At 35.3% G+C, this 13,287-nt stretch overlaps 1 protein-coding gene across 1 annotated transcript in view; it reads left to right on the forward strand.

Annotated features, from left to right (window-relative positions):
- Positions 1 to 13,287, forward strand: part of prmt3 (protein arginine methyltransferase 3) — a 77,055-nt gene that overhangs the window by 10,910 nt on the left and 52,858 nt on the right. The window contains exon 10 of the mRNA XM_015373346.1: positions 3,438 to 3,537. Within this exon, the coding sequence (XP_015228832.1) occupies positions 3,438 to 3,537 (100 nt within the window). The remainder of the gene's footprint in view (positions 1 to 3,437; positions 3,538 to 13,287) is intronic.

The raw sequence follows: 13,287 nt of genomic DNA on the forward strand, positions 1-13,287 counted from the left end.
CTCGCCTTCTAAACCTGGTGACTAGGAGAGAAAAGGCTTCATCAGGGAAGTAACCAAAAACCCAAAGGTCATTATTAGAGCTCTGTCTTTCCTCCTGAATGAGAGAGAGAAGCTTCCAGAAGGACATTTTTTTTCTACAACAATCCACCATTTAGGCCTGTATGGTGGCCCTTGAATTTTATTGGGCATCTCTACAGAGATCTGAAAATGGCTTCTCCCCAACAACCTAAAGATGTTAGAGATATCTTGAAAAGAACAATGCTAAGCCTGTGGTGTCATAGAAAAAAAATAATGATGATAATGGGCTGTAACTGCAGCCAAAGGTGGATTAACAAAAGCTGTAAATGCTTGTATAAATGTTTTTTCTCCTATTCTATTTTAGTACGTTTGCAACCATCTCATATTTTTCTGCACATTTTTAAAAATAGGTTATTGTGTATAGAATACAGAGGAAAGAGATCAGTTTAATTTCATTTGTAATTAGGCTGTAATGTAGTTAAATGTCTAAAAATCTCACCACTGTGTTGTTATTTGTTGTTTATAATTTTCCATTATTTTGGTGGTTGTGGACTGAAGAAAGGATTTTTGGATCCTTTTTTACCAATTTTATCTTAATATTCACTTCTTTATTTCACATGTAACACAATTTAATATACTAGTTATAGGTTTTCTATAAAAGTAGGGTTGTCAAAAGTATCGATACTCAAAAAAGTATCAATACTGAAACGTTGTATCCGGATACAATACTCGTTTTTAAAAGTATCGATACAGTGCCACCACCAGTGGCACCTAAGCAGTCATTCATCTAAAGTGCAGAATAGAGGACAATGCACTTTCAGTTTCAGACTTTTTTTTTTTGTAAGAGGTGCAGCTGCTGAGAATGATTTTTGTTTTTTAACCGGTTTGGCTAGTGTTATTGTTATGTGTGCAAAGCATAGCCAAGGAAGGAACACTTAGTTTTAATTTTGTAAGTTTTTTATCAAGCTTGCTTAATAATGTGCACAGCATACAACCTTTATTGTATTTATTTATTGTATTTTATTTATTAATGAAAATATTTCTGTAGAATTTTGGAGTCTTTGTGTTTATCCTTGTGGTATCGAAAATGGTATCGAGTATCGAATATTTTCCTTAGTATCGGTATCAGGTTGAAAAGTTTAGTATCGTGACAACCCTATATAAAAGTATAAAAACTTTAGCTTTTTGATGTAATTTATGATGGAAGCACAGTGTACCAGAGAGTATATATTTAAGATTACAAGGGAATTCTGTTTGAACATTGCTTTCACCCTCCCTCACATCCCCACAAACACGCAGAGATACAACACTCTCCCCAGAGTCCTGACATTGTCCTCTAAATTACCCCAATAATGAGATTACAGTGTTTCCCTCTTGTGTGAGGTGGATGAGGTGGGGTTATGGGTGTGGGGTGCATGGGGTGTTGGATTCTGGGAGGAGGTGATAGCAGCACTAGAGGAGCAGCCGAGATGGGAAAGACAGTTTAAGATAAGGATCGTTGCTGCAGAAATGCTCCCTGGGCTGCTGTGAGTAATTGTTCTGTCCTCTGTAACATTAGCTGTCATGATAATGGAATATTCACAGAGATTGATACCCAAACGGGATGCTCTGAAAGGAGGGATCATTTAAACGGCAGCAGCGATCTTCCAGTTCTTACCCAGACCAGGCATATTGCTGGCTCATACTTACAGTTTTGTCCTTTTCTCATATCTGCTTCAGTGTGAGAAGAGCTGGGGTGCAGAGTAGAAAAAGCGCTGACTACAGATCCATGAAAAGTTTTCAGGATTAAAACAAACATTAGAAAACTGGAATTATGTCGACACAAGTAATAATGAATTCATCCTGTTCAATGATATTTACTACTATTTCATGTCTTTTCCAGTAGTAATTTATACCATTTTAAGTTTCTGTCACAGTGCTTCCTATTTTATCCTGCAGATTATATCTGTGTGTTTTATAAACAAATCTATGGGCTCTAAAAATAAGAGGAGGAAGAGGATTTTAAACCTTAAGAACTGTTAGATTGTTAAATTATGTGTGTTTGCTTATGATGGGCTTCTGTTTTTTGGGTTTATTCTGTCACTGCTGCAATATTTGAGTTACAATATTTGAGACCATCGTTATGTTGAATACATGTAGACCACCTGGCATAGCTAGTGACATACATTTTCGTTCAAACACTAGGGCGTATTTTTTTACTACATCATGTCATCCATCTCTGTTGAAACGAAAGTCTGGATATAGGGCTTTAGAAAACAGATTGATACAGAAAAAGGGGAATCAGTTTGAGAAGAGGTGCATGCTTAGACATATAACTAAACTCTTCTATAGTATTAGCAAATTTTAGGATTTTTTCCTTTCCATGAGGCACACCTCATTTTTAATTTTCATTATTAAAGCATGGTGTGGTGTGTCTGCAGCCTCTGGTGTCTGTTCTGCTCTTACCTTCTTCATTCTCTCTGCTTTCGTCTCTGATCAACAGATGGAGCAAGGCATTAATCTCTTTTCTTGTTTTTATATTTTTATGTTCAGCTTAATACTTCTGTACTTTTTGAGTCCTATATTAAAGCTGTCAATAATCACTGCTGCCACCCTCTGGTTTAGGGAGGAACTGCTTGTTCCACCAAAAGTCCTATTTCACAATGTTAAAGAATCCTTTAAAAAAATTCTGTATCCAGATTATGATCTGAATCATCACAAACATTTTAATAACTGTTTCTAGCTCTGGTAGAAATGTTGTCAATTCATAACTTTTCAAGTAATCCTGGTAAAAAACCAACAAATATGATTGAAAACATCCTTGGTGAAGGTATTACAACTAAAAACGAGCAAATTGTATTAGTATAGCATCTTTCATGGTAAGTATCACAGCTTGACAGCAAAACAAAAAAGCTACAAAAACAAAATATAAAAAAACATACACCAAACCTTTAGGGAAAATGGGTAACAGTTGCTGGTCCAGAGAATGACATTTAAAATTAATTTTTCCCGTAGATAATAAAGATGATAGCAACTCAATAATTTGCTATGAAAGATACCAGAATATTGTGAGGGACAAAGATCAACAATCTAACACCATAACAGACACGTATTTCAGTTCTTTTTTTCGATGTGTAAACATTTACAGACAATACATGCATGTATAGCTTCTATAGCTATACATGCACCTGGTGTGTAAAAAGAAACTCTGAACCAAATACTTTCTTTGAAGAAATTATAAGAAATTCCAATAGATGCAGTTAGAAAGTACTGAGGGAGAAAACGAATAGATTCATAAATGTACAGGCTTCAGAACAGAACGTAGTGGTATGCTAAAGGCAAGAAGAGCATAGAGCAGCTGCAGAACAGAAGCTTTTAAACATAAATCAAGAATTTTTAATGTATCTGCAGCTTCTTACTTTCCTTCATCTCTTATGCAGGTCCAATCAGCTAGAGAACGTTATCACACTGATCAAAGGCCGCATCGAGGACATCAAGCTTCCCGTGGAGAAGGTTGACATCATTGTTTCAGAATGGATGGTCAGTAAAAGCATTTATATCACAGCTTTATATTCTGTTTCATTATGCCCAATAGCTAAATTTCAATAATTTTTCTCAAAACTATTCAATTAATGTATTTTCATCTCTTGGTGTTGACCAAAAGACTCTCTAATCAGACCCTTTATCTTAGCTTCTCCCTTTTAGGAAGACTGTTCCTTTTAATGACCTAAACCAGCTGTAGTGTTAAGCACACCAGTTAGTGAGGAGAAAATGTTTTTTTATTATTATTACCAGTACTGTTTTCAGCTGAAGGTATTATGGGGTATGTCTCAATTACCCTCTGCGTGTGTATATATATATTATCAAGTCTTATTCACAAAATAACTCAAGCTTTTTAAAATTAAATGGAAAGTGCCCATGGACCTCATTTTTCAACATTTGCCAAAGACTCCCAGCATGATTTAGGGCTGTTTTTTCACTAGACCATTCTATCATATGAATACATCCAAATCATTGTGATTGTCTCATGCATGACACTGCAGTGGTTGAATCTTTTCAACAGTCCTGAGTCTTTTAAAGGCTTTAAGAGATATTTTTATAATTCCCATGTATTTACCTCCATTCATCTCCAAATCCACTATTTTCAGCCTCATTGAAACTCATGAACTAATCCCAGTCCGCGACCATGCAGCGGTAGAGAAAACACTTAAAACCACCGCAACGCAAAACAACAGTGACGTAGAGTTAGAGCCTGACAGGACCTCCGTGGTCTGAACCACCGGCCCACATGGGAAATACATGGTAGTCCCATATTTCTATATTGGTGTAATGTAATTTACTTGGCTTACATTGCCATTGTTTGGCGTTCTTCTGTGTGAAGCAAATCTCATAGAAATGTTGATCACTGTTCCTTGTTGTCTTTGTGCTTTACATCCTGATGTGTTTCAGTGTGAACATCAATCCAAAATTGCTTCTTGGTGGCTTACCATACCAGGTTACTCTCCACCAGCCAATCAGTGGATTTTATGTGATCCTTTTTAGCCGCTTACCTCCAGGGCACGTAAAGACTTCACGTTTCTAAATACATGTGTCCTTAAGCGTTCTCGTGTGCTCATGACACATCATCAGCCTCAGCCCGAGCACTATTCCAGTTGCAGAGAATGCCAGACCGAGAACGCACCTGTTTTATTTGGCAAAATGTTCGTTTGATTTGTGTTTATTTGAATGTGTTAATTATTATTCCCCTATTAAATGAAAGTAAAAATTTATCATTATCTAGAGACTATAAATAACAGGAGGAGAAATGCAGCTTCAGACGAGCCGAGCATGTGGTGACGTCACGAGTAGGCTTCTTTTCCAATTGATCCATATTTATGCTGCGTGCTCCCCTTCTCCCCGAGTCTACACTTTCCTGTGTTCTTCTCAAGAACATACTTGGCGAGGACATGAGTCTGCACTCGGGTTCTAGTGAATTGAGAAACGGCCACTGTTTCATTTCACAGCGAGTCTAACTGTAGAAACACAGCTCAGCAATTTACTGTCAGAAACAGCAACATCGGTATAATTTTGAGAAATGTAATAAGTTAAGTACTCGTTAGAGAAAATAAGTAATAGGTACTTTAACTAATAAGGGCATCTGTTCCAATAAAGCTATTTCCATCGCTTGTCCCCCATTTAGGTTGGGGTAAACTGGGGCTGTAACACAGCTGTGTTTATAGTTATGAAAAAGTTAACATTAGTATTTGAATTCTACTCTCCAAATTTGTGCTCCTCAATGTTTATCTGTCTTGTAATATCAAATATATGTATTTGTTTTTACAGTTAATTTCCTTCTAAACTTAACCAACAAAGTAAACAAAAAGCTTTCATTCCGACTGACCCAACATGTTACCTCAAAAGCCAGCTAAAGGGACACTCCTTTAGCGTGGCGTCATCATAACGGGAGCTATATTTGGCTGTTAACTCCTGCTCTGAATAAATAACTAAGGACTGTCTTTCGTCCCCATGATTTCCATTTATCAGGGAGATGCTCTGTGGCGATACAGGCAGGATGGCCAAAGTTGAACGCACTGCCGAAGTCATCCTTAATTCATGAGCATCACGTATCTGTCCCTCCTCCCCCACCCACCCATTCATTGTGATACCCCAGGGTCACAGGCACAGGTCGCCAGCCAGAGCCTTTCCATCCTCTCGAAGGGGAAATTGAAATTCGAAGGCTTGACATGCCAGTGGAGCAGTGAAGGATAGGGGGCGTAATCTCTGATGACACTGGCTCACAGAGTGCTAATAAATCTAAGAATTCCCCAGTCACTTCTCATCAGGGCAGCAATGGCAGACATTTCTCAGAGACACTAACACTTAAAAAGCTGCTCTCCAATCTGTCCACAGTAAAAATAAAAAATGACAGTAGTCCTGGGAGCAGTCGTTCTGACCAGTTTCTTTGGATTGTAAGTAACTTTCTTGACTTCTTTCATAAATCCAGGTCATGTCTTATTAACTATGAGTCACCCTGGATGCATTTTCTCCCCGATCCTTTTTCTTGTGATTTAACTTTTGAATTAGTTGTTCGACCATTAGATCAATGTTTAAAGCTTATTAATAATACACTTTTAAAACTCAAATTATTTAAGTCTTTAAAAACTCTTTGAGTTTTGACGTCACATTTTGTTCCGCATCTAACAGCAAGCTTATTTGTAAACAAAACCCAACATCTTCTACCTCTTTAGAATCTAGTGATCTTAAAGCAAACGACCATCAACTCAATTGTAAGCCAACTATACTCCAAAAATACCACTAAATAATAATCTGTCATCCAATTACAATTCATACTTTTTACTTATCTTGTTTTCGTCTTCTGGTGTTATAAAACATGTTCTATCCTGGCATAAATGGGCTTATTTTGTCTGTAACATGCCATAGAAAAATGCTAACCAGATTTATTTACCATGAAATAAAATCCCATGTGTATAATTATTTGGTTTTTATAATACAAAGCTATTTTTTTCCCCATGAAAACGTCAAAATAAAGTGGATATAAGCAAATTCCCCTGACGTATTTCCATTATTATAGGTTGTCTATGCTATGTTGGCTAATTCAACAATCGGGTTGCTTCCAAAATCAAGCATAAATTCTCAGTATCCAGAATCTGTTGGAAACGCACACTTGTGGCACCTGTAGTCTTTGTACACATGGAACTCCACAACTCAGTGAGCAATTAAACTTTGAGTGACATATTTTGTTAGCCAATAAGATGAGCTTTGTCATTAAGTATTAAGTATGCAAATATTGTATTTATTTATGTGAGAAAGGAGGGGGAGGAAAGGAGGGATGATTAGATGAGCACTGAAAATGCTTAGTCAAAATTCTGAAAGCTGAAAATATGAAAATTATAAAAGTCCTTGAATTAAACTTTGTATAAGCTAAACATCTTTTTTATGGTCAAATTAGTCTCATATTTCAAATAATCCACTTTGGCACTTGGTAAATGAACCTTTTGACTAAAATAAAGTGTCATAATTTAACAATTCTTATGACTAAACATCTGAAATTTGAACAGTTGTTTATGAAGGTGATTTTGAACCAAAACTGTGAGTAAATTGTAAGTGTGAAATTGAAGTTGCAGAAGGATTTACATTTTAAGTTTTGTAGTTGTAGAATAAAAAAAAAAAAACAGTTCATAAGTAAATTTTTTGTTGTTTTAGATCAACTGGAGAAAAACTGAATAGAATACATTTTTGATGTACAACTCACAGAACACAATTTGTGTACTTGTACTCAAGAATTTGACGAGGTGTAACTTTTTTTGTAGTTCGATAAAAAAAAAAATCTGCAATTACAAAATACCAAAGTTACAATGTTGCAACAATAGTTCCGGACCATTTGGAGCAAAACTGAGAATGTAAGCGATTGATATCCAACTTACAGAACACAATTTTTGTATTTGTACTTCAGAATTTGAACAGGTGTTAAAACAAAATCAAAATAGTTCTGAATTTTTTTTTTATTCTACAATTACAAAACATATAATGTCACTCTTCAAAATTACACTTACAATGCACAAATAGTTTTAGATTCAAATTTGCCTTCATAGAAAAAAATTAGATTGTGATTTATTTCAATCTCCATTAGTCTATGGTAAGAGTAATATTTCAGCTTTTTTTTTGTTTTCACTAGGGCTGATATATAGGGCTCCCCTACAGGTTTGGTGGGGCACAGTTCAGTAGATATCAGGGGCTTATAGCCCGGTGCGGCTTATATATTTACATTTCCAGTTTTTTTGAAAAACTTTGTGGTGCAGCTTATAGAGAGGTGCGCTCTGCATTCTCCAAAATATAATACACTAGTGACTTCAACAAGTTAAGCTATATAAAATCTTATATACTGCACTGATTAATAAAATACCATCCATTAAATTATCTATGTAAACAAACATCATCATCACTTGACAAGAAAGGTGATCCAGACATTGCAGAAGCTATTATGTACCATATTGGCCTCCGTATTGTTGGAGGAGGAGAAGCAGTGGGGGGAGAGGTTCATGTTGCTGCAGTTCAACCATTAGATGTGGCTAAAAATTATACTCTGTAGCTTTAATCAAATAAATGCCTCGTTACCAGGCATCCTATGAGCTGAAAATGCCATTTGAGATCAGATTTGGGACCAGAGATGTATCTAAAAGTTCCAGTGTTGTATATTTTTATGACTGCATCCCTGATTAGGCCTTGCCTAGCATTTATGTATTTGTGCTGCAAAAGTTTGAGTTAAAAGTTATTCTTGTGCTGACTAACAGCACGATAAATCAGAAGCTTGTTCAATTAATAGATCTGGCTATTCATGCTTGCTGGTTTAAGAGAGTCATTTATTTATTCTCTCATCAGAAGCTATCTTTTATTTGAAAGATAATAAGCTGAACAAGAGCTAAGCTGATCCGTCATGTTCTTTCTCATGAAAGTGGAAAAAAAAGGAAATCAGCAGGGCTTTGAAAAATGGCCATTTTAGAGAAGTTGTAAATAAATGGATTAAGGTTGCTAATGGAAAAAACTTCAAAAAGTGTATTTAATTTGATCTTAATGATATAATCTATCTAGGCGAATTATTCTGGTGCCTTCATTTTTAAATACCAAACAGGTTTTACTGATTGTATAAATATGCTTGGACTCCTTTTGCTGTGTAAATATATTGACTATTCTGAAGGATAAATACTAAGTATAATCTTTTTTTTTTTCTTCATATTTTGGGGATAATAAAAAAAATAGATGTTGTGTGTTCAGAGTGCTCAACATAAATCTAAATTCCTACATAATGAAAATAGAATAAGTTTTACCATAGAGTGTAACTGATTCTTTCATTTTACTCTGTTAAAAAAAAAAAAAATCTCAAAAATTCAAATTTTTTACTATCAAATTTAACACTAACTACATTGTCTTGTTGTGGCTTTAAACATATATTTTGAGTTTAATTGTTTTCAGATTTACTTGTATTTGACAATAAAGGATTAAGAGAAATTAAGATGGCTGAAGCCAACTGTAGGAACTGTGTCACTAAGCAGACAGGCTTTTGTTACAGGGCTATTAGACCAGAGATAGTTGAATGTGATGGGTTAGGGGAGATGGTGAAGGAGAGATGGGAAAATGAGGGTCTGTCTCGTGGAGAGACTGCCTTCAGCAGCATTCCCTGTCATTTCATAACTCACAACATTGATCCATTCTCTTTCTCTCCCCACCGAAGAAAACAAACAGTTCAGAGAAGATAAGAGGTTTCAGGACAGCGCTGTCAGGAAGGAGGGAAGCAGAGTTACCCATAGGCCAAATTAAGACTGTCGCTCCAAGATCAATCACAGATGATGGCTGATAAATGACATGGATTTATAAAAGTGGAAAGTACAAAATAACAAATGTTCTAAACTTTTGTAACACTCCAGTCACAAAAGTAAACACAAGGACTAAATTTTTGGTACCCTTCATTAAATGAAAGAAGGAAGATAAGTTCAATCTGACAAAAGTAATCATATTTTAAAATGTATGAAAATTAAGGAATAAAAATCAGACTTAACCTTTCTATCACGCTTCAATGTAATGATTTTATATAAGCTAATAATACAGTACTGGGCAAAATGGTACCTTTACATACAATGAAATACTGTGACAAAAGAGATATGTTAAATCAAGGTATATGCCTCAATCTTGTCATTGGTCAGGGGGCCTATATATATATATATATATATTGCTACATTTAGTTACTATGCTGTTTGGCGACATGGCATATACCACACTCAACATGGACCAGAAGAAGCAAAGAAAAGAGTTTTCTTAAGATATTACAAAGAAAGTGATAGTAAAGCATGTTAATGGTAAAGGCTTTAAGACCATCTCCAGCAGCCTGGTGTTCCAGTCACTACAGATGAACACATTCATATTTTTCTGTCATTAAACGGGGGGTACCAAAAATGTTGTCCATGTTTGTACATAAAATGATAATTGAAACGATCGTAAAAAACACACATGAAATATGTTAATGTTATTCTTCCAACAGATAGTCTATGTTAAGATAGCCAAGAATGGTAAATATGTTACCGTCCTATGTGTTTTGTTTTGTAATGCCACATCATCGTAATGTCACTTAAATGAAATGGATAAGTTACTGTTTAAATATTTTCTATTTGTAGTTCACTTTTCACACAATGTCCTTCATGGGCAGTTTCTTTTTTGCATGCATTCAAACAGAAACCTTCCTTTTTGAGGTTCCTAAATCATTAACAACTAAGATGTTCTTTGTTGAAGTTTATGTTCATTTCGAACAAACAATATGTAAAGGTTGCAGGTAGGCTTTTATTTTGTAGTGAGCAAATAATCAAATTAGTGTCTCAAATTTAGATTTCACTTCAAACAATAAATAAAACAGTAAAATTAAGATCATGTGTATAATTATTTGCTTACATCTAAAATTTCATACATACGTATGTATGTATACATATTGTATATATATATAATACATAAAATATAATATATAATACATATTGTATGTATTTTATACATACAATCTTTTTTAGAACATTTCTAAGCTTTTGTCTTTTAGGGAGTTTATGTAGTAAGATTCTTGTATATCAACAGCGCTGTTGCTCCTAAATGTTCTTTATTTAAGAGGAAGTTTCATTTCATTAAAGCTAAACTGAGCCTAAAAAATATTCCCTGTTTTAACTCATTCACTGATTGTTAGATACTGTTTAAAACATTTTTTTGTTTTGTTTATCTGAACCCAGAAGAATTTAGTTTCAAACATAAAGTGGGTCCAGATCGTGTCATAAATTTGTCTTATGAGTCACAGGATAAAATTACCATTATGATTTTATTAAATATTTGAAAGCATTTCCTGCATTATAATTTGGATATATTAATAAAGGTTGTTTTTAATATCAGTCTGTGAACATGTTAATTGGTCATGTTCCGAAGCTTTAAGCTTATTTAGGTCTTTTATCACTCACCTTGAAGTGTCTTAAGATAACCAAAACAGCCTTATGCTTCATTAATATCTCTTTATCCTGTTTCATTCAATTCTGAAAACAACGATTAACAATAATATTCCTTTGATAATATTTTAAGTTTGATTTTCTGGGTTTATTCTAAAATAAAGTATTAATAGCCTGAGTATTGGTTGCATGTGTGTGTGTTTGTTTGTGGTAATCTTCTGAAGTCCCATTAATTGAAACTTCTTACCTTTAGTCACATCATGTTCTAAGAGTGTTAACTGTCTGAAGAAAAGGGTGGCAGTCATCAGTCATCTTGTATATAAGTCTTTGGACTGTCACTCAGAGGTGTAAACAATAAACCCCGGGACTAAATTGCATACTCACAAACACACTCAGTTACAAAGTCACAAGTGTATCTAATTATGATTTATTGGCATACATCCAACCTCAAGACCTTCAGATTTTGTTGATGCTGTCTGTATTGTGAAACTTTCAGTTTTTTTTATATGTTTTTGCTTTTGAAAGTTTTGCCCAAGTCCCTTATATCATTACGGGCAGTCGATGCGCACTGCAGAAGAGATTTCCTGCCTGCCCAAAGTTGGTCCTCTGGTGCCACTGTACTGCAGGTTTCAGAGATTTCCCTGCTCAAGCACAGCTGATATCTATTCATAGCTGATTAACAAGCTTTTGCTGAACTTCATCAGAATCAACTGTGAAGCCTCTTAAACCTGCAGGAAAGTGGCCCTTAAGGGTCGACTATGGCAGGTCTGATGCAAAAAGAACCTGACTGAGGATGCCTGTAGGACCTCGATGAGTAATATCATGGATGAGAATCATAACTGAGATTAGGGCAATAACCATAGTTAATTAGAGCACAAGCAGAAAGAATTCCTCTATATATATATATATATATATATATATATATATATATATATATATATATACACTGTAAAATCGTGGATTCTGACCAATAGGCTCTATGCACAACTCCATCACTTCCTGAACTTTAGGAGGCTCCTTTGTTTCCTGTCTTTCATGATTGGATGCACTGATTAATCCAAGTGTGTATGACCTAAGTAACTGGCCAGACACACCTGGATTAATCAGTTCGTCCACTAATGAAAGACAGGAAACAAAGGAGCTACCTTAAATTCAGGAAGTAGTAGAGCTGTGCATAAAGCCCATTAGATGTAATAGCAGCAGTTACACGTACAATCCCCTGTGCTGCCATGTTGGTGTTTCTGTTCTCTTTTGGCTTTAACAGCTGTTGCTGCTAAAACCGCCTTATACCATAATACCGCAATGTGATTGGTCGATCTGTTTTGGCAAAGACTCAAACGATTTAATCAGAGCGGTACAAGAATAATTTCTGTGTGTTTGAAAACAAACAAATAATTAGAGAATTCACCTTGGCAAAATTAGTGATGTGGGGTAGATGGTGGATGATTTTCAGTCAGTTTTAACCCTTTCTATTTTCTAACCGATAATGGTCAGGATTACTTTCAATAACCCTGACCACCCAGCAGTGTCGACTGCTGGACCGGACCTCAACCGAGAGCCATGAGCCGCCCGTCCTCCACTGGAGGAGGGGGGCTGGGGGCGGTAATGCAGGCGGGGGGAAGCACGGGCCCACCGGTGTCCAGGCTGCCATCGATTTTGAAATTCCCCCCTGAAATGTTTTTTGTTATGAAAAGTCGGAAATGAGTGAGTCGTTGTTGCTATGATGCGTCTTTGCTCAGCAACTTCACTCATTGGAAACCAACCAATCAGCGCTCAGCTCATTTAAATATTCATGAGCATATCATAAAAGGAAGAAAACCTGTCATTTAATTCTAAGGCTTTTAACCAGGCTTGCATTAGGGTGCATAGAACAGCAAATATGCCATTTTCAGCCCAACCAATGTTACACACCGTATTTAGAGATCTTAAGGATTAGCACCAAATACCTTATATATTCATTCTATGACCCCTTTAATTAAAACATTTTGACAGTTTTTTTTTTTTTATAGCACAGTTGTAGATTTTGATCTCCAGAATCCATAATGAGTTACTCAACAGCTTATTGAAAAGGTTATCTGCAAACACTGTTGGATGATTGTTTCTTAAATTTACCATAAAATAGCATGATCATTTTAAAAAAGAGCAACCGCCATATTTTGCAACAGCCATTGTAAAATCTAATAATGTTAATGCATAAAGCAACATAAATATTCAAAAAATGCTTTCATGTATTTAAATACATTTCACTTTAATTAAGACAAACACGATTTTTATTTGTTTTCTTTTATTGTTAGGCCTGAGCTTACCTCATTATTAAATGTTG

The sequence above is a fragment of the Cyprinodon variegatus genome, unplaced genomic scaffold (assembly GCF_000732505.1).
Source record: "Cyprinodon variegatus isolate N-32 unplaced genomic scaffold, C_variegatus-1.0 Scaffold86, whole genome shotgun sequence".
In the NCBI taxonomy this organism is placed as follows: Eukaryota; Metazoa; Chordata; class Actinopteri; order Cyprinodontiformes; family Cyprinodontidae; genus Cyprinodon; species Cyprinodon variegatus.